Source organism: Solea senegalensis, linkage group LG7 (assembly GCF_019176455.1).
Source record: "Solea senegalensis isolate Sse05_10M linkage group LG7, IFAPA_SoseM_1, whole genome shotgun sequence".
Lineage (NCBI taxonomy): Eukaryota > Metazoa > Chordata > Actinopteri > Pleuronectiformes > Soleidae > Solea > Solea senegalensis.
The window spans coordinates 12,346,906-12,373,513 of NC_058027.1; the positions used below are offsets into that span (position 1 = coordinate 12,346,906).

The following is a 26,608-nucleotide window of genomic DNA, read 5'->3' on the forward strand; positions in this document are numbered from 1 at the left end:
TGTGCAAAAGTCAGAGACCACCATTAGACTTGATGCTTTAGCAATGCCCATACGGTATAATTATTTCTCAGTTACTCTTTAGAACAAGAAGATCCAGAAGATACCAGAAACATGTAAGCTGTTTTAAAATGACAGATTTTCAAGTATTTAGTGCGACCTTACCCTAACACTTGAACAACAGCACGACGAGTGGAACCCTGTTACTGTAAAACCTGTGTTTGTACCATTTCATGCCAAGAAATATCTGCTGTGTAAAAGGTCTATTATAGCAGGTTCATTCGAGAATTGCTTGAGCTTGTATGGGTTGAACTCAGTGATGGTTTGCTAATATAATAATCCAAATGCCAATGATTTTGACAGATTTTGACAGACATATGAACAACAAAGCTGGTGGTGCCCTAGATTTTTATCGCACTTGCACTGCTGCCCTGAATACAATTCAGTTTAGAAGTAATGAGTGTACAATAAACATCAAGGGTTTTATTTTCCCCACCTTCCTATTGTCTCTCTTTATAGATCAAATTTAGGCGCATTAGAGATGTAAGAGCCCACAATAGCAAACAACTGTACAGTGAAGTCTAAGCATTAGTGATCTGTGCCAGGTGAACCAGGCATACAACGGCAGTTAAATGTGATTCCTTTGTGTTAAAACAGTGCAAAGTCAGTGAAATGTAATCTAGAGAGATTCAAAATGATTAAAACCTTGTTAATTATGCACGTCTGGAAAAATAAAGACATTAGTATGATAATTCTGCTCCTCTTAAGAAATGTTATGTTGTTTTTCCTGTGTTTGTTTTTATCTCACCAAATTTCCTTTTTAATGACATCAACCCAATGTTTGACATACTTTTAGATCAATTTTTTTGCAATGCATATCCATGCGGTTGATCACCATATAATATCAAACACAGGCTGACTATAAAGCGCCTTTGGGAATATTCACACTGCATTTGATCAGCATAAATGTGACATTGTCTAAATGTGTGATGCCGTTTCTGCTGCTTCTGTAATTGTGTGGTGTTTCTACCGTCACCTATCATAGTCTGCCAGTATTATCTGACAGTAGCTGTGACTCACCACTGACTATCATCCTATCCTGAGGGTGCACTTGCACATCAAGCCTCCTATGGCCACAGTTAAAGGAGATAAGCTGCATTTCCCAAGGCTGTGGATGGGCTCACGGAGAGGGCTTACATACCTGAAGCACTGAACTGACGCACGGAGGTAGCTCGGGTCTTGTCATGAACGCGGGTGAGACTGCAACCTTTCGGTACACTCCAGGGCGCTGTGCTGGCCCGGCTGTCCCTCTCCTCGGCTGTGTCGTAGATCTCCACGTGGGGGGCACGTTCAGTCAGGTTTTTGCTGTAATGGCTCAAACCGTATTGGGAAATCTGGATGGCATAGAAGTAGCCTTGAGGACCCCACTGAGTGGACAGGGGAACACCTGGGTGGAAATGCGGGGAAGGAGAATTTTGTCAAATTAAATTGAGAAAAATAAACGTTTCTGTGGTTTTATAGTCATTTTATAGCGGTTACTTTCAGTGTTTTGAAAACATTCTATAACGTGTGCTGACATTATCATTTTGTTCATGTTGTTTTTTGTCTTTTAGGCAGTTTAGGATTTGAGTTCATAAAACTTGCCAACTATGACACAACTTAGACTCAAATGTGATCATTTTTTAAAAGAAATACGGAAACAGAGGACATCAGAAAATGGTCAACGAGAAAAAGAGAGGGGGGAAAAATGTTAGAAAAAAACCTGAACACCTGCAGCTACGGTGAAATCCAAGATAATCTACTGCAATTCACCAGGGGCTAGCTTCCCTGTTCACACAGCCAGAAATAGCTCAGGCAGAAGCATCACTCTGATTAACAGATAGTTCACAAGACCTTGTGACAGAGAGAGCAAATGGGCAAGAACATAATACACTAAGATGGCTGGTGATGATGTGCCTCCCTCCTTGTGCAACTAATCACCGCTGCATCGTGCACATATCAGATTCTTAAGTTGTGCTTTCTCATTCCTGCACATTTCCTGAACAAATTCTGCAGGAAGGCTCACTGTAATTATTCGCCGTTCTCTAGTGTCCAAACATGGAGCATCAATCCATGTCCATTTGACAATGTCACATACTCAAGCCCCACAAATACTTTCTTAGTGAGAACAAAATAATGTTATTAATGTGTTAATAATAAAAAAAAAAAGCACAGAAGGAAATATATACACACACACACAAACACACATTCACACACACACACACACACACACTCGCAATCCTGCCAGAATTTCCCCATGCCTGTCTTGTTACTGGCATCTCCCTTGACAACTTAAGTCAAATGACTGTCAAAATCCTGTGCTGCTCATAGAATAATACTAATCCATGTGGAATTGACTGCTAAGCCACAGTCACATATTTCTCTAACTCCAGACAAAAAGACCTGAATTTTAAAAACTAGGTCTTCTGTCCATAACACAAATACTGATGAAATATCCACATATACATTTATTTTCTTTTTTTAATCACTAGCTTTGTTTATGCCCTACAGCACGTTGGTAAACCTCTGACACGTGGATGAATACATGAAGACATTAAAGCAGTATTGAACTATTTGTTGAACTATTGAACAAGTGTCCACAGTGTCTTTGAGCAGAACATACTGAGCATCAAGACTCAGGAAAACATGCTCAGACAATCCAACATAGGAATAACCACAGTTCAAAACCAGTGAAGACAAATCATGTGCTGGTGGAGCCTAAAGCAGCCATTAAAGGCAAGTGAATGCTGGACTTATTTTTAGGTTTTATAACCATATTGGCCATAGAAACAACTTTACAGTCAATCAGAGCGGCGTTTAATATTCTCTCTTCCAGATCAGCTTAATACACCTTTAATGTTTGCCTAACAGCTGGTCGCAAACATTTGGGGAAGAATATTTATTGAGCTAGTGGTCACCAGCGCGGTGCCCATAAGGTGCCCGCAGCACAGTTCTAAAAATAGCAATGACAAAAGTGTTGAAGTGCAGCTGTGTGTGAATTGAGCAGTCGGTGGACGCGATGCTCTCTGTGCATAAAACCCAATGTAAAGCTGCTGCTGAGAGCTGAAGTAGACCTGGCCTGTTAATGACGGTTGATTATCGTCATTGCTCAGGGAAAGGTTTGCAGAAGTTCATCAGAACCAAGGCTTGCACCATAGCTCTGTACATGTTCATAGGTCGCGCCCCATCTGCAGAGATTGTCGCATGAAATCACTTGCATTTTTTCACACGATCCCTCAGTAAAAAATTGATATTGTTGATTAAAAACTATGATAATTGTTTGGAGTAGGCACTGAAATGGAATGGATGCAACCGAGTGAGTGATATTCATAATTTAAATGGTAAAATGCAAATACATTGATACGGTAGCCCTCCATATTATTCTATACCATTCAGGTGGCTCTCCATTGTATGGTTTTACATTAAGTGATTGCATTATGCTATCTGGGACGCAAACAATTTATCATTTAGTTTCATCAATTACTAAATCAATTGTCAACTACTTTGATAATCGATTAAACTGTTTGAGTGTTTATTTTTTTTTAAAGAAATAGAAACACACACATATGTATATATATATACGTATATATATGTATGTATACATATACATATACATATACATATATCTACTACTTCTGTGAGTTGCTGCTGCTTAAGGCAAGTAAGATTTAAGGCTTTTTAAAAAATTGTATATCACTCAGACTGTCACTTGAGACTAACTTGAAAGAGTATGAACATGACAGGGACATGAACATGACATTTGGTATTAAGAGGGTGGGACAGATCTGGAAAATACCTGACATCAAAGGCAGGCTAACTTTGCAGTTTTTGAGTTTCTCAATCTGCCAGCACAGCCTTGAGTTCTATCAAGTACTTTGTACAAATATAATTCTCTGTTTTAAACGTCTTGCAGCCACATTTGACTTTGCACTTACCCACACAGCCAGTCCTGAACTCACTAGGGTCCTAAGCAAAAAAAGATTTTTTTTAACTTTCATACCACTCAATGTGTTATTTTTAAATTAAGTAATTCAATGCCTTTTAAGACATGAATACGTAAATCATCAAGGCCTTCAGGAGATGTGACAAGAAATGACACATAAAAGTGTTCCATGAATCGTGTGAACATTGATTCAAAGACAATGTCAGACGAGTCATCTGAAGCTTGAATCATGATTTCGTCCTAATACTGTCAAAATACAGGGATACAAACTACGTAAGGTTGGGATATCAGTACAATTTAGTTGAAAGCTCAGTGCTTGAACGCTGGAGTGATGTAGAAGGATTATTACGACATTTAATGCACATCACTGAGGGTCCTGTTAAATCACTTTTCTGTGGGCAAGAGGGTGCACTGGGAGAGAAATGATCCTACAACCTTGGTTAAGCCTCCGACTGTTACAGGCTAATTAATGAATTGCTATTTTTACCTATAAAAATATGCTAAGTGGAAGAGAGGTGTGTAAGCTCGCGGATGTGAAGTGCTACAAAGCAAAGAGCCTTGGGCTTAATTAATGGCCTTGATGAATGGTGCATGTGGGTATGGCAGTGCAGAAGTGTTTTCTCAGTTCTATAATAAAAGAAAACGATCTGAAAGCAATTGGAGGGTGAGAAAAAACTGGGCCCCCGCTGCTCAGAGATATGGCTATATTCCCATCTGACCCATTTTCTATGATGTACGTATGCTGACTCCCATACATACTGTAGTAGGGCATGATTATGGTGGGAGTAGCACAAGTCATCACCTATATAGTCTATTACTTGTGATTTAAAAAAATGAGAATTATAAAAATATACAAATAGAACTTGTTAAAAACAAACAACCATGTACTTGGTTTTCTGATCTCTTACAATTCTCTGCACAAGCATTACAGAATATATGAAATACACGCTTTGTGCACATTTTACTATGAAGACAAATACTCGGTGTAAATCTGTTTGTGTGATGAACAGAAAAGCCCACACAAATGCCAATGTGAGTAATTGCACCATCCATCGCAGCAAAAATATCTATTCACTGCTCGTGAATGGCTCTTAGAGAGAGTGGCTGTCATTTCTCATCAAGCTAACATCTTCAACTGACACTTTACTAGTGTATAAATCATTGTTTACTACACAGACCCACAAAACAAAGATCTTGCTTCTTGACTGTAAATGGTCACTGAAGAGCTGAGATTTGTCTTTCAATGGTAACAACAGTGTGTATGGATTTTTAAGGTTTTATAGAAACGGCGACCTCTTCATTTTGAGTTCCTCCCCATTCGGTATTTTAGTACTTTTTTTTTAAACTGGTGACATTAGCTTTTTGCCAATGGATGGAAGAATAATGAAATTATCGTTTAATGTTTGGCAAGTACGAAGAACCACTTCTTCAAGCAAGCTGGGCACGGAAATGTAGTGATGACAATGTGGTTTGAACTAATAGTCTTTTAAAATGAGCCATTGATTTTTCCAGGCAATTATTTTTGAAGGAATCATTCAAAGGCAAACAAAATGTAAATGTAGGGGAAGAATGAACTCAGCAGTCTTCCAGCAAAATCTAGATGAAAACGCTGAGAATGTCTGTGAGGTGAAGAAAAGATGCAAATTGAATTGACGTGATAAAAATGTACTTAAAATTAATCTCGTGCCTCATTTATCAATGGGCCCTTTGCACAGCGGACATTTGAACATGTTTTTGCAGGAAAAGGTATTACTGGTAATACCAGGTAAGGTATTAACAATGGTTCTGTTCAGTTTATGCGAGTCAGGGTAGTGTGACAGTGAACCAGCATGCACCCTGAAGCCAAAGAAGCTTAATGGAACTCAGCCACCATTCATCTGATTATTTACACCTGTGATTTCCCTCCTGTGACCTCTAAAAATGTCTGCTGTGCAAGGAACCATTTACTGAACTAGACCTTATTGATTTACCCATACATTTACAGTATCAGGGACCTCTCTATACATTTAATTTATGTCTCATGGACAGTGTATGCTTAAAAAGAAGGTATGGTAACCTGGCGGCTTAGCAGCAGGGCATGTGGAATACTTAACACTCTTGTGTGTATGTAAGAAATCAATGTGACATCATTGATGTTTTTCCCCCAGTAAAATGAGTATATTGATCTTTGCTACACACTTTTTTGAAAGGGTTTAAGTTGAGGGTTTGCAAATATATTGATATTCAAATGCAAGTTTATTTTGTGAACATTAAACTATGTAAAACTGTGTGAACAGGCCCTGTGACGGACTGGCGACTTGTCCAGGGTGTACCCTGCCTTTCGCTGTATGTCAAGCTGGGATTGGCACCTCATGGTGGAGGATAGAGTGGTAGAAGATGAGTGAGTGAAACGGTTAATAACAACCACAAAAGTCTCACCTTCCACTCCACTTATACACTTGACACGATCTCGGACCTCCACATTGTATCCCTCAAAAGACATGAAGACTCCATCAGGGTGGTAGGGCTCACGCTGCGTGTAAACCTTCGAATAGCTGTGCTGGAACTCAAAACGATCATAGCCGTCGTACTGCGCAACTTTCCCGTACACCTCAAAGTATTTTTCCATCCAACTGAAGGGCAGGTAGATCTCTCCGCCCTCACGGCGCCCTTTGATGGTCGATTCGTCGTTGATCAGGCAGTCAATCTCTTCATATTTTAGTCCACCAGCGCCGCCAACAACAGGCGGAGGCTCTGGAGGTTGTGGAGGGTGTTGCTGGCTGCTGATGCTCGAATCTCCCACCCTGGGACTCGGAGCAACCAAGGCAGCACGGGGCAGGAAGTGTACGGACGTGTCACTGGAGCATCGGTTCCACAGCAACACAGTAATGAGTGTGAAGAGGGTGCAGATAATTATGAGGGTCTTGTAGTTCACCCGAGCGGCCAGACAGCGCATGGTTATGAGTCACCTGGAGGAAACAATCAAACGTGTAAAATTAGAAGCATAAAACTGTGTTTTTGTGCATGAATCACAAGAGGATAGCAAAGCAAAATAACAGTTACGAGTATGTTAATCAACTTTAAATGGCCAACAAATACAAACAGTATCAGGCTATAAATGAAAGGCAGTCACATTGCATGTACCCACACATGCTAAATTGCAGGTCTTTTCCTCAATTATTAAACAGTGCTGGCAATCATATCCCCCTGAAAATGGCTACAATGTGCAGACAGAATTTTTCCACCATGTTACCATGAATTAAAAAGTGTTGATGGCTGATCGATGTGTGACATATCCAACACATTTTGTCTAATTTGACCAATCCCAAAAGCTTGCTCCAGCTGAACACTCAGAGCAACAAAGTCTGAGGCAGAAGGCTAGAAGCAGGAGCTGCAGTTAAGTATTTTACGAGAAAAAAACGTGTATTTTTGAACAAATTATTATGAGCCTCTAAATAGAGACAACACTGTCACTTTAATCTTAATGAGCGGTGAAGTTTATTACACTGAACGGGAAAACGCATCAACCGAACAGTCGGTCTGGATTCATGTTTTCATGTCCTCTGTGCGTCTCTGGTGTTTTCTTCACGCCAGCAATAAATCGATGCATTCACCGAGGCCTACTCATCCCCACTAATTGCAGCTCATAGAATTTACAATTACAATAACAACAGAGTGCTCTGGTGAAAGAGGAAGGAGGGGAGCAAGATCAGTGCTTTCAAAGTTAATTTAAACATTTGAGCTTAAAGTGAGCCAGTGCTTAAAGGTCAGCTCAATTATCATGCGTTAATTGGACACTAGTTATCATCCACAGCATTGGACCTCCAGAGAGCTGTAACAGCAAATGTTGAGGAATTGAAAGTTAATAAAAAAACAATCGCAGACTTAAAACTTTGAGATTATATATGTGAAGGAAAACAAGGTATTAAAGTAATAAAGGATCTTCCACCAAACTTTTTGCTGTTGTCTTCCATTTGTTGAAAAAGAAAGTTTTTTGTTTATGTCTGATAATTTATTGTCACAAATAAAAACATCCATTGATATCTAGAGAAATGTCAGCTGGGTGCAGTGATAACAGATGGGGCTGTCGGGGCTCTGAAGGTGCTTAAACTGCAAGGCAGAAGGACTGAGGACTGCACTCTGGAAGATGAGCCTGTCCGGGAACCAACTATAAATAATTGGCTCTTTTTATAATAATTTGTCACAAGTATTGAGTTCAGGTTCAAGGTGGATAGAGGTGGACTTGAGTACTAATGCCAACTGCTTGCAATGACCGAGAGACCATTTGTCTTGAGCCATTTCACAAATGCAATTTACCCAAACACCACAACAGTAGGCTCACGGGAAGAGCCGAAGGTAATTTATGGATCAAAAATCATCAACGTTTTGACTCACTGATCCCATAATCTGTCTCATCTACATTTGACATTCAAGAAATGATTTGCTCATTTGCTATATGGCTGAAGTAGTTCTTGAGGCTTTTCTTATTAAAAAAACAACAACGAGAGAAGCACCATATCAAGAGAGCATTGAGAAGACACAAACAGTAGAAGCATGTGCGCTTAGTCGGAAAACGAAGCGTTTGCTTCTTCAATGCTTCATTCATTATAGTAAATTAAATATGTCAGAAGAATAAGGCAGACTTTATTATATCAAGAATGTTTTAGGCTGGAAGCACAGCAAAATCAGATGTGGCTGGTATTGTAAACATAACCGTAATTCCAGGGTGCAAAGACATCCATATCAAAGTAGCTACAATATTGTGAGATGAGTCTAGGTTATGCAGTTAAAAGTGTGTTCTGACCTGCTTTGTCTCAAACCACGCCTCTTTGTAGACTGATGCTGGAACTTGGTCTGACGTGGACAGTTGTTTTGATTGCAATACCAGGCAGTATCTTGACCAGGGCTGCAACTAACGATTACTTTCATAATCGATTAACCTGTCGATTATTTTTCCGATTAATTGAGTAATCGTTTGGTCCATATACCGTCAGAAAACGCTGATCTGTGTTTCTCAAACCTGGAAAGGATGATCTTGGTCTTGTTTTGTCCAAAAACCAAAAACTATTCAGTTGGAATTAATATGTTTCTTATATGGAGCAAAGAAACCAGAAAATATTCTATTTAAGAAGCTTTAAAATCAGAAAACTTGCTTTAATTGCTTAAAAACACTCAGACCGATTAATTGATTATCACAATAGTTGACGATGCATTTAGTAATCGATTAATAATCGAGTAATTGTTTCAGCCCTAGTCTGGACCATAACAAACACAAAGTCACAAAACCTATGTTTCTGATGGAACAACAATATCTATAACAGTCTCTTAAACCTGTGTATAGAGCTCTGGACGCCACATGACAAAGTTTGTTTTCATGAAAATGAGTTTACTGCACACTTTAAATCCATAGAAATTGAGCAATACTGTATATCTCAGAACCTGAGAGACTGAATATCTCTGACTCTTACAATGCTGCCAGATTATTTTCACAAGTATGAACATTAAAACGTCTGACATGAATCCAGGCCTGCAGTAACCCATCTTCAACTTTCTGGTAAGCTTTCCCTCATCTCACTCCAGAAAACGATTACACAACGCAATTAAAGTATGTAAAATAAACAAGATATTAAAGCTAGATAGTGTTCTTTACATGATATGAACTGATTACTACACAGGAGGAATCCATTGCCCGTGGGTTCCCATGACTCCTACTTCTTGGCTCGCTTCTTGTATATTTTATATCAGTAATCCACCTCCACCATCTCTTGGGATCTTTAAGGATCTGGAGAAATGCTTTTGCCTTAGCTTGTTCCTCAATATTTTGGCATACAGGACACAACAGCCATCCTACATCTTCAGTTTTTATGAATACAGATGAGTTGCCTGCTAATATGGCTTCGGTTAAATAAATACGTCTACATGAGTGCTACTTGTGTGACGTTAGTGTAAGTGTGTCGCATCTTTTAAGTCACATTGATCTCACCCCACTTTCTGCTTTTTAAATGCATGGCCGATTTACTCACAGAATACAAACAAAGCAATAACATTTTGCATTATTTCCTCTAAACTAAGCCGTTACAAATGATTCAGTTTAACACTTCTTGACTGTGCTGTGACAAATCTGCTGCTGTATACAAGTTAATTACAAGGCAAGCAAACAAAATTAAGCTGGTACTCTGACAGAAGCCTCGTCGTCCCTGGTGTATTTTGACCCACATTCGCTTACATTTATTAGGATCATACTCTCACGATCTCACAACAAACACAACCGCATCAGTGGCTTATTCGTGAGCATGTGAATGAAAATAATTGTTCAATTAATTGAGAATTTCTTTACTTTATCATTTATTTTTGAGGACCGGTTTATACAATATCGATGGATGTGTAATCCACTGGCTTGTCAGCTCTTCATATGTTTGGAGTGTAAACCCTGTGGTAATAACATCATCTGAAAGTAAAACTACCCCGACATAAGATACAAATAGTGTATATTAAAGATTGATGCAACTGGACAGCAGGTAAATGGCAACCCTGTTGGAGGATAAAGGTCCTCCACGCCTGACAGATGAAGACAAAGGACATTGGAAAACTAAAGCAGCTTTTCAGCTTACTTGCTCCCAGTGTCTTGCCTTAGTTTATTGAAAGGTGCCTGAAACAGTGAGGAACGACGTCTTGAGACTTAAGGATTTAAGATGCTGGCCTTAGTCTTCGTGATTAACTGAACAATCAAGCCAGTACATGTATTGATGAATGCAAACACCTTGAAATGGAAAAGGAGTGAATGAAGGTTTGTGTCTTTGTAAAGTTAACTCTTACTTTACACTGACGGTTGGAATCTATGCTTTCTTTGCTGTGTTTTGGAGGATGTGAATAAAACCACTGATACTGATCCACTATATTTATGTAGGTCCTGGTCTCAAGATAAAATGTGATCGTTTCTTTGAAGGTGTGGCTTCAACACGACATACTCTTTTGCTCTTCCTCTTTTTTGTCCTACTGTTGCAAACGCTTTTTTCACAGTTTTATAGTGTGCATCGATTCTTCCATGGTGTCATTTTACTCATGAGAAGCACAATGAAAGGAGCTTTACCAAATATACTTACTTACTGGGAACGTTTCAATCCTACAAGAATGTTTATTTAAAGAAAAAAATATATTATGTTACATTTCGCAGCCTGTCACTTAACTGTGACACTTCCTTTTTAGTAGTAATACTGTGTTGGAAGATAGGTCTTAGTTCATACTTTAACAATAAATCATATTCAACAACCTTCCTCACACTGAGATACTGTTTAACACATGTTCCCAAGATGGAATACTCTGTATTTGTGGTATTGCCTTCTATTATCGACGACCCTCTTTCACCCGTAGACTCGGGTGAAACCAACAACCTGAAACTGGGTCAGAGGGGTGAACGATCTGCAATGTCTAATTTAACGACTCTCTAGACAGGTCTCAGCCTCACAGGCTCAATACCTGTTTTTTTTCCAGCAGTTAGTCAGAACTGAAGAAGCCTCTTTGGATGAGAGGCTTAACTCAAGCAAGTCCAGTCGCCTACAGCTTACCACAGAAGAGGACTGTGGCCTGGATGACGGAGAACCTTCATGGACACTTCTATTACTTCTTTACGCTCCTGTCACACCTTTATAGGATGTGTATGTTGCTATGTTTAGCCGAGGAAAATGCAAAGAAAAGGGGCAAGGGAAAAAGACTTTATGTCCTGAATTTATCAGTAGAAAATGACCAAACTTTGCTAGACGACAAACTGCAGCCAATTGTACACATTACACAAATAGTATATAGAGCAGAATTTACCTAAAGTACCTGATTTATATTTTTTACCAGTGAATTTTACTATTGAATACAATTGTGTCCTATATTAATAAAATGTCATTTTCAGTACACTGTATCCCCATCATGGAAAGTGTTTGTGGTGCGTCTGACATAACGCAAACTTATGGAAAAACTGTTGAACCACTTTTCTTGAAGTTTGGAGACACTGCGGTGAATGGTGCCAGAAAGAATCCAGTACATTATGAAACTTGTGTTTCAAAGAGGAAGAATACAGGGTGTTCTTTTCACCGTCTACAACTTTTGCGATATAAAACTTTTTTAGACATTTCTGCTGAATTTCTCATTAGATCATGACTAAATTCAAGCATCTAGAGTGCTAGTATCTACAATACGAAGAGAGTTCAGAACTTAGTGATGGCAGAGGTATAGTATGTGCTCTCAAAAGTCTTGCTGGGTTTGGAGTCTAGCTTTGGACTCGGAAAAACCAATGACTAATCAACTGATAAAATATGAATTACTAATGAAAACAGTCATTGCAGGGCTCATGGAAAACATCATTATCACCGCTGTCACATTATATTTATAGATAACGCTAATGACAACACACTACAGGTGGACCACATCTGACTTTAGCTTAGAGATATCAGTCTGATAAATTGCACATGCTTTTTTTTTACACTTATTTTACCATGAAAACATGTCTTCAATGCGATTGATTAAAAGCCTATAAGACGTAATACAAATGAACTTAATTATGCAACACAACTTTGCACTATTTCATCATGTGCTTTAGATCTGAAATGCATAACTTCAGACATCACTTGTGTCAGTAATGTTAAGCATATTATGGTGTGCTTCATACATGTTTTAGATGTTTCCCTGCTCTAACATACCAGATTCAGGTGGTCAGCTCATCAGCAAGCACTGCAGAAGCCTGATAACAACCCATTTATTTGAATGTGGTGTATTGGACCAAGGAAACGTATAAAACATGCAGGGCAGTGGGCCCCCAGGACTAGAATTTAAGGACCCTGTTTTAGATAGCGGTGAGCTTGTTGAAGGCTACTCGCATGTTCAGGCTGCACTCATCATTCACTAGATACTCCTGTTTTGTCCTTATTTTTCCTAAGTAGTCGTTGCTTGTATCATTAAGGGTCATGTCGTCTGTGTGTGTGCAAACCCTACTCAATCGTTTATCTCAGATGGCTGCTTAGCCATTAGTGTAAAACAAGAAAAAAAAAAAGTTTCAGACAAATCGTGAGAAATTCAGCAAGACTTCACATTTAAGAGTTGATTCTATTTTGAATTGCTCAATGCCAGAATTCTGTCCAGGTTTGTCTGACAGGATGAACAACTTCACACTCCTGATTCACTGAGGTCCCAGGGTCTCATGTCCTTAATACAAAGATCAGGTAAACAGTATGAGATTTCTTAGGATTTGACTTGAGCTGTAATGAACTGTAACAAATGTGGGTATTAAATCTGCTGAACATAGTTAATAACTACACTTTCTAAAAACATATGTAAAAAATAGTTGGATGTTCGATCTTAATCCTAATTCCTAATAATAAGGTTGGGAAAATTGTAGTGGGCATGTTATTAGTAAGTATGAGCAGAGCATGAAATCAAATGTTTAACAACAATTAAAAAAGAAAAAGAAAAAACACTGACCTTGTTAAGTGCACTTTATATTAAACTGCTAATCTTTGTCTTTGTCTCTGGTGAAGAATGTACACGATTTAGAATAATGTTAAACCTGCTGCAGCACTCAGCATAGGGACGGGTAAATAGAGTTGTTTTTCTTCTCATAATGTCCTTTAGCATACAAATCAGAGGCAGTCATCACAGCAATGAAAGCCAGTGAGCCACGTTTAGGGAGATGTTGGAGCAGAAGGCCGCTGCATGCGTGAGGTGGAGGTGCAGTATCCCTAACTAAACTCCAGACATTTTCACTGCTCTTCTCCACGGGTGAACTAAGAGCTTTTGACTGTCAATAAATGATTAGCTTATGCTGAAGCTGTGGGGGCATGTTAGCTCCCGTGGAGACGGGATGGTTTGTGTAGATCCGTGTGTTTCTCCGACTGGCGTGTGTGTGTGTGTATGTGTGCATGTGTGTGTGTGTGTCATGGTTCTGAGCCTGCTTATGATAACGTGTGGGCATCAGGATGAATTTAAGGCAACAACCAATAATCCCAAAACAAGTCATCTATGCTATAATAAATAGATTAGGTATTATGTTCTTCAAAGAAACTAGTGCTAGTGAACAAAATAAACCAAACTCTACTGATGGCCCCTTTCAGGCTGAGAACTCACATTACAACAAAGGTGGAGTCTATTTTTATGTAGCATTACAACTGCAAGTAAACAACAACTGGAGACCTTTTCAGGATAATGTTGGGAATCTACGTGACCAAAATCAGCTTTACTGAACATGATTTCATTGTATGTTGTGTATTTTGTGTAAGAACACGTTTTAACCATAGCGAGTAAACTACTTCTATAAAAGCAAACTAATACACATTAGAATTATAATGACACAATGACAATATTATGGCCCCTGATATATTTATGATACAAGTGTTGGGTTCGGGTGTGTGTCGGTGTCATAAGTTCAACAGTTAAAATGTACAAATGAATGTGGCCAGAGTTAGTTCAAAGAGCTCAGTCTTTCCAAATGCAATGAAAATGATTCAGTGTTGACAAGAGGAATGCAGCGCTCTGGAGGACTTGCTACTGCTATGCCTGAATCATATTCTCATACATGCAAGACAAGGCCATTTTCATAGAGGATTAGAGTATTTCGAAGATTTAATTTTGTCCATGTAATGGAGTCTGGCACAAATCAGCATACACAAGAGGTTAGACTGCAAATACAGTGTGTGGAATTATCTTCACTCAAACACATCTGGAAAATAACCTCTCCTCTGTGTGGGCTTACTTTAACTTGGGGACGTTGGAAATAACTGTTATCTTGCATCTGAATCTTGGCAATTAGGGCTTTATGGATAATGACACTGACCTCTGATCCATTCACAATGAAAGGGACAATTAGATGGACATACTCTTGATGCACGCAGCCTTGAGTCTTGACACAAAGGGTTCTTTCTTCTTTCCTCAGCACCTTCACATGAGAGAAGACAAAGTAGATTTTGGTCATCGTAGGTTAAAGTTTTAGTTCATTCAAATCTGTATTTTATAATTGCTTTTTGGCACGACGTGCAATCCAGCACGTATGCAAGGGAATATAAGCCTTGATTTTTTTTTTCAGGCCCAAACCAATCGTCAATATGTAGATGCTGAGTTAAATGACATGTAAAATGTTTTGAGAAATAATTATAACTGATTACTCTTGTGTGCTAAGCAGCTTCTCAATATAAACTTTGGACTGAAGGAAACAACATTAACTATAATTGTTTTCCATTATGTCTAATTAGACCATTGAATCAATACTGCACAGGCTACACAGATACACTATAAATCAAGGTTAAGTATCAAATGAATATTTGTCATTGCAGCGATTTATCCTCCACATCAGGGTCGCAGGGCTACTGGTGCCAATCCCAGCTGACATGGGGCTAAAGGCAGGGTTCACCCTGGACAAGTTGCCAGTTCATCACAAAGACAAACAACCATTCACTCTCACACTTATGGGCAATTGATCTTAGTTTCTAATTAACCTCTGCATGATTTTGGACTGTGGGAGGAATCCAGAGGACCCAGAGAGAACCCATGAACATGGGGAGAACATGTAAACTCCATGCAGATAGGCCCTTGTCGCAAACCTGGGTCTTTTTGCTGCAAGGCAATAGTGCTAAACACTACTCCACCTGCCTACAATTAATCCATCACTGCAAATATGTAGAATGACACGGATACTTTACTCTGTAATTAATCTCATCAATGTATTTCTAGCCCCTTTTGAAACAGACTATTAAAATAAAGACGGTGTTAAACCGACACATTTAAGGGAGAGCACTGAATTTTTTCAAGGCTAACAGTCAAAAACATCACTAATCAGGTTAAAGCAGAAAGCACTACTCATTGCCACTGTCATTTATTGCAAATAACTACTACTGCTGATATGGATTTGCTGATTTGATCCTTCTGTGTCTTCTCTCTTGACTACATGTAAATGATAGAGCTGGACAACAACATGAGAATTCACTCTATGCACGTAAAGACGTAAACATAAAGAAACTTAAGACTCAGCTCCTTTACTTCCAGTCAGTTGTCGTTAAGGGGGAAACTTGAGCATTGGCCATAGATTCAAAATGGCCTGAAATGAAAAAGGCGTTTAAATTTAAGCGTCGTGAGGGGACAAAAGTGGAGCACCGTTGCATCCCTCTTACCATAAATAGTCGGGCTGGCTTTTTGAAAACCAGGAAGAGACCATGCATATAGTCAGTTATACCTGAACTCCGCAGGTAAAAATAAAGAAACAAAAAACAGGGAGATTGTGTTTAGTCAGCATTCACTCCCCGCTCAAATGACTCTGCAATACACAGGTTTTTTTTTTATTATTATTGCTTTTGTTAGCATAGCCATACTTTTGAAATCTTATCAACACGTAACAATACATGCATTGGTGAAAAACACAAACACAGCGCCTACCAACCACTGGCAATGGAAATGGTGTTAATTGCTGCTTTAGCATCTTCACTTGAAGGTATACTCGCCAATTTAAGTGTGAAGTAATATACTGGGAGACACAGAAAAACAGTTTGGTCTGTTCACAGATAGATTAAGTTGAAGAAAGAAAATTCCTAACGTGAATAGGAGTTATGCATGTTCAAAACCTGTAGCTATATTTTGCATATGATCTTTGCAAAAAAAAAAACCTACAAATGAATATGAATATTTGTGGTACACTGAAGCTCTGATGATGGGGTGAGAGCTGCCTCCATCTCAAAAAGATGGCACAGGTTGTACCCAGCCAGTGTGAAAAGAAGTAGAAATGTCAGCAGCCTTAATCAATATTCCCTGACTACTGTATGGGTGAAGTGATGCTTTTTGAGGCTGGTGGGCTGCAGGCAGATGTGAGATTTAGGAAGTGAGAGTAAATGTCATACCTTCTGCAACCCACCCTGCATCACTTCTGCCATTTTGTAGGGAAATCTTCATCTTAGTTCTCTTAGTCGTAACAGGATAAAGCCTTCTATTGTTTAAGAAGCATTTCAGTTCAGACAGAAGACATGCAAAATCTTGCTCATTTGTGATAATTGTGTTTACTAAAAATTAAAAAGGGGCTTAAGTTGTGTCTCTAGAGTTTACACAGGGAATGGGTTGGTGGACATAACCAATTAAGGATGTGTAATGTTTTAAGCCATGTAACACTTCAAAGTGTCTCTCCTAGCTTAGCACCATGTTGACACCATTTCCATAGCCTTAACACATTGTCCTATTCAGCTGACCTTTCTTAGGCAAAGGTCTAACATCTTGAATATGAATTATGAACACCAACTTTACTGCAAACTCTTGTTCACACAGTTTGAACGTTGTGCAGATGTTTCTTTTACAGCTGCTTGACTGAGAATGATATTAGGTCATTAATAATTTTCAGTCGCTCCTCATTTGCCACCAACGTGACAGTGGCAGCCATCTATCAGGACTTGGAGTTGGGGCAAAAGGGGAGATGGAGAGTGGACTCATGTGTTGGGCATTCATATACGAGCAGAATATCTTCTCTGGGGAGTTATTGGCTGGGCAAACACTGTATGACTGCACTGCTGATGCCACCATGGTGACAACGATCACTGACCATCTGATACCCACAGCAATATCCAAGAATTCTCAGTCTGCAAAGTGAAGAGCTGAATTAATTAATGTGTCAGCGTTTCAGCAAACAGATTAAATGTGATCACTTATTCAACTATTTAATCAAATCTGCCTCTGCAGATACACACAACCAAGATGTACACTCAAATTTTTTTTTTCTGATTTGATCACATTCATGGTCACAGTTCAATTACAGTCCAACATAGTTGCTGGATATAAATAGCCAGCACTTCATGAACTGTATTTAGGAAGACACAGGTCTGTATGCCAATTAGTCAAACCCATTTTAATACTTGTGTGACCCACTCTGTTATGTGTGTGTACAAAACACAGGCACACAAATGTAACTTTAGAACATTTAATTAGTTGTCAGAAAAGGGTAAATGTGTCTACTGTTAGTTTAAATTTACAATGTTTTATATAAAGTAACTCAAACTCATGACTTTTTTTATCATGCACTTTTAAGGTTATGTGTTAAAATGGTCAGCTATTAAATAATATAAGGCTTCTACATTAATACTGAACTTATTAAATCAAATAATTAATACGGAAAAGACAATACACACCATAGACACTGTCTGTTCACCCTGTTGCTGTCTGGCAAGCCATTGACATACCAACATACTTCAAAACAGTTTCTTTCCTGAAGAATTATTGAATTCATCCTGCACACCTTGCTATTAAATGAATATATATTTTATGAATTCATGATTTATTCTTTCATTTATATATTTTTTTGTGAGTAGCATATGTGACTTAATGAAAACATCTTGGGATGTTCACAACATGCAGCATCTGTTAATACTAAGCAACCACAACCTGGGAGCCGAATTAACACATTAAACTAAGAATTAAAATAAAACAAGTGTGTAGGAAAAAAAGTGGGTTTCACAGTGGATATTGAGTTGTTGGACTTACTTCTAAGACACGCTCTAATGTTTTCATCTCGGAACGCCCAGAAAAACAGGCACACTGCAATGGTTGTGCGACACAGTGATGTAAATTGCTCTCGTTCATGCATGTATTCATGCAAATAAGCTATCCGTGTGTTCAAAAGACACTGGATGTGTGAACAGTCTCAAATGATAATTAAATTGAAATTGGCATTAGCCAAAAACCTGCCAAGACTGCCAATACAAAGATGATTACTTCACCCAAAAAACAGTATATGCTTCAATGATTTCCTTCTGAATCTCACAATGTGAATCGTACACATACACACCCTAACCAGGTACTGGCCATAAGATCAAGGCACAAGTAAACCTCAGACCGAATAGCAATGACTGAAAAACACAGGTGCATGCAAAACAGATGCAGTCCTGGCGTTCTCGTCTGTGGCACTTATCTTTGGGATAAACTCTCTGTGCATTTGAACTTTCTCTAAGTTTGCTATTGTTAGAAAGGCATTTGCTCGACCCTTTTTTGTGAACGTCGTTTGTTATCGGTGGGTGGTTGGCTGTCCTTCCATCGACGGACATGCCTCCACGGCTCGTGTTCACCGGCTCGACTGAAAACAAACGCCCATAGCCAGGAGAGGGGAAGGGAGAAGGAGCATCAGCGGTGAGTTTTTGTGACAGTAAAAGGACAGTACACAAGGGGGAGCTCCGTAGAGAAAAGAAAAATAAAGGCGAAAAAAAACTGACAGACTTGCGAATTCCCACTTTAAAAGCCAAAAACCTGAGGGCCCAAACTTGTCACCAACGCTAGGAATACACTTCCAAACCACTGGCCCCATGCCAAAATCTCCCAACTCTCAAAATCTTAGGGTCATTTTCACACCAGATTTAGTGAACAAAGAGGTTTTCAGTGTGTCAGCATCACATGGTGCGAGATGTGTTGTGGCTGTCACAAGTGCTCAGGGATGTAGACAGTAAATTCTGACGTTATATAAATGGTACTTTGCATATATTTGGGGCTCTGCCGCTCTATTTTTGTTCCTGTGAAAAAATGCAACTCTGTTGCAGTTGCTTGCGCTCCTGCTGGGTACAACAGTTTGCCAACAGTTTACTCCCCTCTTTCATATGCAGAAAGTGTAGTTTTATTTGTCACTCCCTGAAACATTATGCACATTCACACTTTATAGTTTTTCCCAAAGTACTGGACCGTAATGGTGGCAGACGACCATGTGTCCATGTCAGTAGACTCTTCTTGCAATAGCAGAATGAACAGGTATGAGATTGGTAGAGCGAGGGAAGACAAATGGATCAAAAATACCTAAAAAGGTCATCAAAAATACAGTGCCCATCAGGGTAAACTGTAAAAAGTATGTGTGGTAAATACAAACACACTCAAGGGGTGAGTTAATTATTCTTTAAATAAAGTTGCTGAGTTACTTTTTGCATTTAGATATTAGATCATGATAACGCCAGTGCCAGAGTAACATAGCTTAAGGCTGAGGCAAGAACAGGAAGATATCATTGCACAAATGAAGTAAAAAGCAAAGGTCTGTGTGGAAGCCACTCCTGCTTCGCACTCCTAATCGTGACCAAAGGAAACAGGGTGAGAGCATGAGACTTGGAGTGGGCGGCAGCAAAGGCAAGCTCACTAGCGGAAGATGAAAGTAAATAAGAATTTGGAAGTGTTTAGAAGCCGAGTAAATACCCCTGGTGCCCGTCAAGCCTCTGTGGTGCTCTCTGTAGTCAACTCTACTTTCATGCTTGTAGCCTGGTGGTGGAAATCCTCTTCTATCATACTCCAGCAGTAAGCCACAAAAACAGCAACAAAGCTGGTAAGGCACGGGAATTGTTCGTAATCTTATTGTGGGTACAAAAAAGCTGAAACTGTGAATCCATCGTGTTAACTGGGGCTGCACAATATTAGGAAATCATGTGATGACGATATTACCTAGCTATCACTTATGAATTAGATACAAATAAAAGCATTTGTTTTGTCATGTATATTGGTATACTGTTAACACAAAGATGAAATATAAATATAGCAAAAAAATTTAAGAAAAAAATGCAGATTTTATTACTACTTTAATGTCACATGTAATGAAAGTGTATTTTTCACAGGAGTCTCTGCGTTGCTCACGTTATAGAGGACATGCGCTCATATTTCAGCCTTGTTTTTATGTTTTGAGAAGCATTTAACTCATTGTTTACCTGAATTACCTTTCAATACACCCGATGTGTGTGTGTGCGTCTGCTCACACAACAGACACAGAACTGGGGAGAAAGAAAGGAGAGGCACGAAATGACAGAGAAAACAAGCTAAAAGCACAGCCACACCGACCTGAAATAAAACAATCATTGCTCCCAACGAACGGTGGAGGAAACACGAGCCTGTTGATATTAATGATCGTGTGAAAGTTTAGGAGCGAACCGCTGTTGACCGAGTGTGAAAACATATCGGCTCAAGCAGGCGTTTGCGAAATGTATATCGCGCTTGTGGATATCGAGATGACGACAGATTGACAACATATATTAACATAGATCTATGTAATGTTACTGTGACTACGGATTGTGCTGCTAACCAGATCTGACACTCTTCACGCCATATTTAATCTGCATTTCTATAAAAAGATTGCAGCTAATGGCAATTTTAATTACCAATTATCCATTATCAATGCATTGTTTAGCGTTGAAATTGCTCAATTTGTCAAACCAACACTGAAGCGAAAATGCAAAAACAGACTGCATAATGTAGAAAATGGAAGCAGCATGTCATTGCTGCTTGAAAATTTTTAGTCGGTGTTCAATCAAAGTCAAAATAACTGCCAAGTAATTTTCTGTAATACATCTAATCAAGTAATTATACTAGCTCTAAAATGGAGTCGATCATTCAACTGAATAAATAATCCACACAGAGACGAGTATTTCCCGACGTCGCCTCCTTTGAAGAAAAAGACCAGCGCAGAAGAACATGTTTGGTCTTTCACAGGAAGGAGGAAGGGCATTCCTGCAGCTGAAGTACAGCAGGAAAAATGACACAACAACATGCCCTATTGGCCTGAATAACAGCTCTGAACTTTTTAGCAGCACAGACACCTCGGTGTGGGCTCTGAAAAAGAGGAGGGCTGTGTCACAGCTGCCTTTCACATGAAGACAAGACTTGCATCTTCAAAACCTTGTTAGTTCTCTGAAAAGGCCACCGACTAGTTTGGAATATTAAGCAGCTCATGCTGTCGGAAATCAAAAGGATTTTGGTGGAAATACGAAGCTTCAAAAAAGCCTTGATGGTATATATATCTCTCAATCTCCAGCAGATATGACAGTGTTGAAAAATAGAGACAGGGAAACAAAGAGCTTCAGAGAGCTGAGGGTGGGAGAGGTTATTCTTCTCTCCAAATTCTGCATATGCACATATCATATTATTCCACAATCAGTGAGTCCTGCTCTTAAAATGTCAAAATTTCCAACTGAAAAAAAGGCAGAATCAGAAATAGAAAGTGGGACACCAAAATGTTTCGGGTCATTGATCATAAAAGGCACATTCAGTTCTCACTTCCAGTAATGTCAAAATGCAGACTGCATTTACGGCATTAATAAGTAAGATACCCATGCTGTAATGTCTAGTATCTCTGCTTCTCTATTCTCTGTTGAAAGCAGGCAACTGAATATGGAGAAAACCAAATGTACTGCAATTTTGGAGATTCACTGGTCATTCCTCTGCTGGGTGGGGAACATCAAAATGGAAAAAAAATATAAAATGTTGTGAAAAAGAGGAGGGGATGAAGGACGGAAGCACATTAGAAATCTTGCCATGGCCTGTTTATGGATGAGAAAGCCTTTTTGTTCGATTTTCTCCAGACAAATCTAAGGTCAGGTATCTAATGAAATGATTAGATCATCTGAGGTCTAAGCAGAAAGACTTAAGGAAACTACAAGATTCCACAGAAACACTTCCAAAGACATGAATGTGCACTGCAGGTTTTTGTGGCTCGACTAAGAAAACATGTTGATTTAATCATGAACACTCCCTTTGCAGTAAAGTCAGATCACTTTTCAAGGAGATTTGCCTGACTATATGTCTTGCAAAATGTCTCCTTTTCCCCCAAAAGCTAAAATTATTTCTGCCCTTAAAGGATGATTCAATGCAGTGTTTGGTTAAAGTAAGTCTAAAAAAACAAAACAAAGAGTCACTTTTGAGATAATCAAGACAGGTGAAAGTGTCTCCTAAAGGAGAAAACTGATATTCATAGGAAAAAAGGTACATCAAGTAAATATCAATCTATAGCTACATTTCATACCTTTTTAATTGCATATGTATGCATTTATATGTACTTTCAATACATGTCACAAGCATTAACAGTAGGGTTAAAAGTTGGTGAATTTATAACCCCCCCCCCCACTCCGGACTCTATATGTGCTCTAAACTAACTTGCAATGTTCAAACCAAACTGGATCAAAACTGCCCGAGTCATTAATGTGGCAGTTAAACAAACACCACTGATTACAATACACCTGCCTGCAAAGCACTGGGGTAGTTCAGGTTACCTATGAGAGGTCCCTCACAATATAAATGCTCTTGACAAACAACACTGACATCATTGCAAATACATTTTACCTTGTATATTAAACATGGAGATCTCCAAAATTGTCTGGCTTGGCTAAAGGTGTAACCAATTCACATTTCACCTGTCGACATTAAAACAATCCTTTATTCTAAACTTTAGCTATTACCTTACCATTATATCTGTATTTCCATTCTATGCAACTCATCCTGCAAAAATGGCTGGACAGTCACACTCTCTTTTACATTGGATGGATAAAGGTGGTTTGTAGACATGACACTGAGACAGCCACGGCCCATCAATATAATCACTGCTGTCAGTGCTGAGCTGAATGGATAATGTGCTTCTCGGGCATGGTGTATGGATCAGTATAGGCAGTGAATAAGTAGAGGAGACATGCTTGATCCCAAATGGCAAAGCAAAGCCTATTTATTTGGCTGTGATTTCTCACTATGTAATTTTAAACCCTACACTGTAGTCAGCATTCCCAGGCCTTACAGACCTCAGCATAATTCCTCATGACAAGGGAGATAAAACCATTTTTTTAAATTAAGCCCAAAACGGGAATCACTGAATTCTCATGCAGAAATAAATTATAATTAACAGCTCACATATGCTCCTTTCTGGACAAGGAGTAAAAATGTAGAGGTTGTGTAAGAAGACAGAAACTGTACAAGGATAACACTTCTATGAGGCAGAATTGTGAGTTATAAAACAGCAATTAAACCGGAGGAAATTGTCTTTGAAATCAGTGAATTAATTAGCTTTGGTCCAATCTGTCCAAAAAAGTTTTACTACTAAACCAACTTGTTGGAAGTTAATTGAACATTTGATTTTTGTGAGGCTGAAATCAATAGGCAATTTAAAATGTTCCATTCATGGATGTCTGTGAAATGCATGGACTGGAGAATCGAGAAAGACAAAAGCTTGCCATTATGCTATAATGGTAAAATAGTAACTTGCTAGAATATCTGACCGCCACCATGAAATGTGAGTTAATATGCATGTCAAGACAATGTTCATAAAAATATCACTGCGGTGAAAAAACAGAAGAGCTGAATAGTTTTATTTATTTATATACTTTTTCTTTACATTTATATAGGCAATACTGATATCACGGCTTTGAGTGTCCACCAGTACAGTATTATTCTTGTTAATCAATATCTGATCCTGTGATTTTGACGAGTATCGGACCAATACCAATATTAACTACTTGAGGTATCTTTATATCAAGTAAAAGAGCACCTGAAACAAGTGCTGAATATGCAGATAAAGTAACTGCTGCAAATGACTGCAGGGAAATCCTCCTAGCTCAGTATGTCTCACCAATTTAGTTAAGTCTCCTAGGCTAAGGTTGTGCCTCCCACCTCAAAGAAGGAAAACGTAAAGGCCCATCAATTTCTCACAGTGGGATAAAAAATGTATTTGCACCATAGGAGATATCTACAATGAGACAGAACTGTGCTCTTTTCTAGATCTGAAGGACTGTTATAAACTGCCGGGGACTTCTTGTGTTTACAACTCAGGACAGCCTTCAGGGCTTATGGGGTTCCTTGAGATCAGCTATTAAGGAAGCATCCCTCACACATCACTCATATTATCACTGCACGAGGGTCCCCTGGGGACCTTGTTTCTGATTTGTTTACATATTTACTTGAAAGTACTTTAAAGACTTTCCTCTATATGGTCTTTGGAAGCAGGGTGTTGCAGAAAATAGTCCTGATTTTGATTGGGGATTTGTCTGGGCTAATATCAAATTGTCATGTTTGGAAAGCTGTGTCTTGTCAACTGTCAAATATCTGTTTGATTATGGATTATCTGGGGTATTAAAAAAAACCTAATCAAGTGTGCAAACCTAATCAAGTGTGAATGTCACAGACGTACAGCAAAGTAGGGTCGAGGAAGGATTACTTTGGTCAGGGTCTGGTTTTGCACTATTAGAGGGTGTGGAGTTATAAAGATAGCTATTAAAACAATTAACAAAAAATGATTCACTCATTGATAGCTCTCATGAGAGTGATTGTAAAATGGCAGGCTTTTTACTACACAAGCTTAGTGCTCAGTCTGAATCCTTAAATTCGTTGTCATTTGCACTCTTAAGGCCTTTGCAAAACATCAGCGATGTAACTCAACGTCACAGGAATTGCAAGGAATTGCAAATAATTTGGAGTTGAATTTCGATGCACTCTCTATTCACATCAAGAGCAATGTGGTAAAGAAAATAAATAGAGAACATTTTAAAATATTGGATAACTGGAAGAAAAATACCTCAACCACATACAATCTTACTCTTTAAAATAAACAATCTACACACTGCGCCACTGCTTTCTACAGAAGGGACGTAACTCTAAACCATAAAAAGGCAACTCAGTAAAAAATAGCCTACATCATTTACATGAATATTCACACAACTCCCAAAGTATATACAGTACATTAAGGCAATGAATGCCTACTGCAAAGACAAAGAAGTGCACAAAGTAAATAATGCCAACCATACTGAAGAGTAATTACAGTGCAGACTACATTAATAGTAAAATTCAATTGTCAAAATAGGTGACAATTAATTCATTGATTAATCATTGCAGCATTATTCCTGATGCATTGCTGCCCTGAAGCAAGCCTTAGACCAGGGAAAACTTGTTCAGATGTTGATAGCACTTTCATAGATATTGCAAGGGTGTGTTTAGATAGCATTGTGCAGCTACATAGGTGGATGCACAACTGATACTCTGCTTGTTAAACCCACTGATGCTCTGCACACTCACTTTCACTTTGCCTACAAACAGATCCATTTCCTCTGCCGAAAAGCATTCTCTAACTGCCCTGTACAATACTGTGCCCATAATGTATGATTGTTTCTCAATTACTATATTGGAACACAATATTCTGGAAACATCTATGCAGTTTTAAAATGATAATTGTTTTGGCAAGAAACACAGCTTCTAGATTAAAGTGTCAAGTATTTAGTGTGTCCTACCCTTATGGTGCTTTTCCATTATACAGTTCTAGCACTACTCGGCTCTACTCAGTTTACTTGATTGGAATATCAGACACATTGTTTTCATTACTTCATAGTATCTCCTCAACATGGGTGGGGTGGTCATAGCTGCACTAAACTGCTGTGATGTTGTTTTATATGAGCCACAAACACAAAAAAGAGAGGAGACTGAATAGAATAGAAGAAATAGAAGAATAAATCCCTCAATCACAAAGCATAAGAATGGTTGAATGGATTGAAATTTTTAAGGATTAAACACAAAGATTTAAATCAAATTAAATATGCGAGGCAACAAAAAAAGTATTGTCTCAGCTACATAAAGGACAGCAATTATTTGGAAAAGAGAACGACATGAAGTCGTGAGTGAAGAGCACTCAGTCAGTCTAACACAGATGGCATGATCAACTTCACTTACCCAGCATAAGCTAAGAGACAGAACGGTGATATTTCAGTTCATTGCCACTGAATAGACTTTTGCAAATCACAACACAGCAAGAGACAATTCTGGCTGACAAATAGCGCTATATTATTGGCTTTAATTAAGCAGTGCAGTGAGGTTCTTGGGTTCAGGCACTGACGATGTGATAGACAGTATAGAAGGCAAAGGCACAAATTTTCCACACATGAT

The 26,608-nt window shown here is 38.8% G+C and overlaps 1 protein-coding gene across 3 annotated transcripts in view; it reads right to left on the reverse strand.

Moving 5' to 3' along the window:
* glceb (glucuronic acid epimerase b) overlaps positions 1 to 26,608 on the reverse strand; it is a 37,352-nt gene that overhangs the window by 5,045 nt on the left and 5,699 nt on the right. The window contains exons 2-4 of one of the 3 annotated variants that reach the window (XM_044030305.1): positions 14,815 to 14,873; positions 6,398 to 6,927; positions 1,199 to 1,444 (exon numbers count right to left, since the gene is read on the reverse strand). In XM_044030305.1, the coding sequence (XP_043886240.1) occupies positions 1,199 to 1,444; positions 6,398 to 6,914 (763 nt within the window). In that variant the 5' untranslated portion in view covers positions 6,915 to 6,927; positions 14,815 to 14,873. Of the gene's footprint in view, positions 1 to 1,198; positions 1,445 to 6,397; positions 6,928 to 14,771; positions 14,874 to 26,608 lie in introns of all 3 variants that reach the window. The other 2 variants (XM_044030304.1, XM_044030306.1) reach the window with 2 other exon arrangements.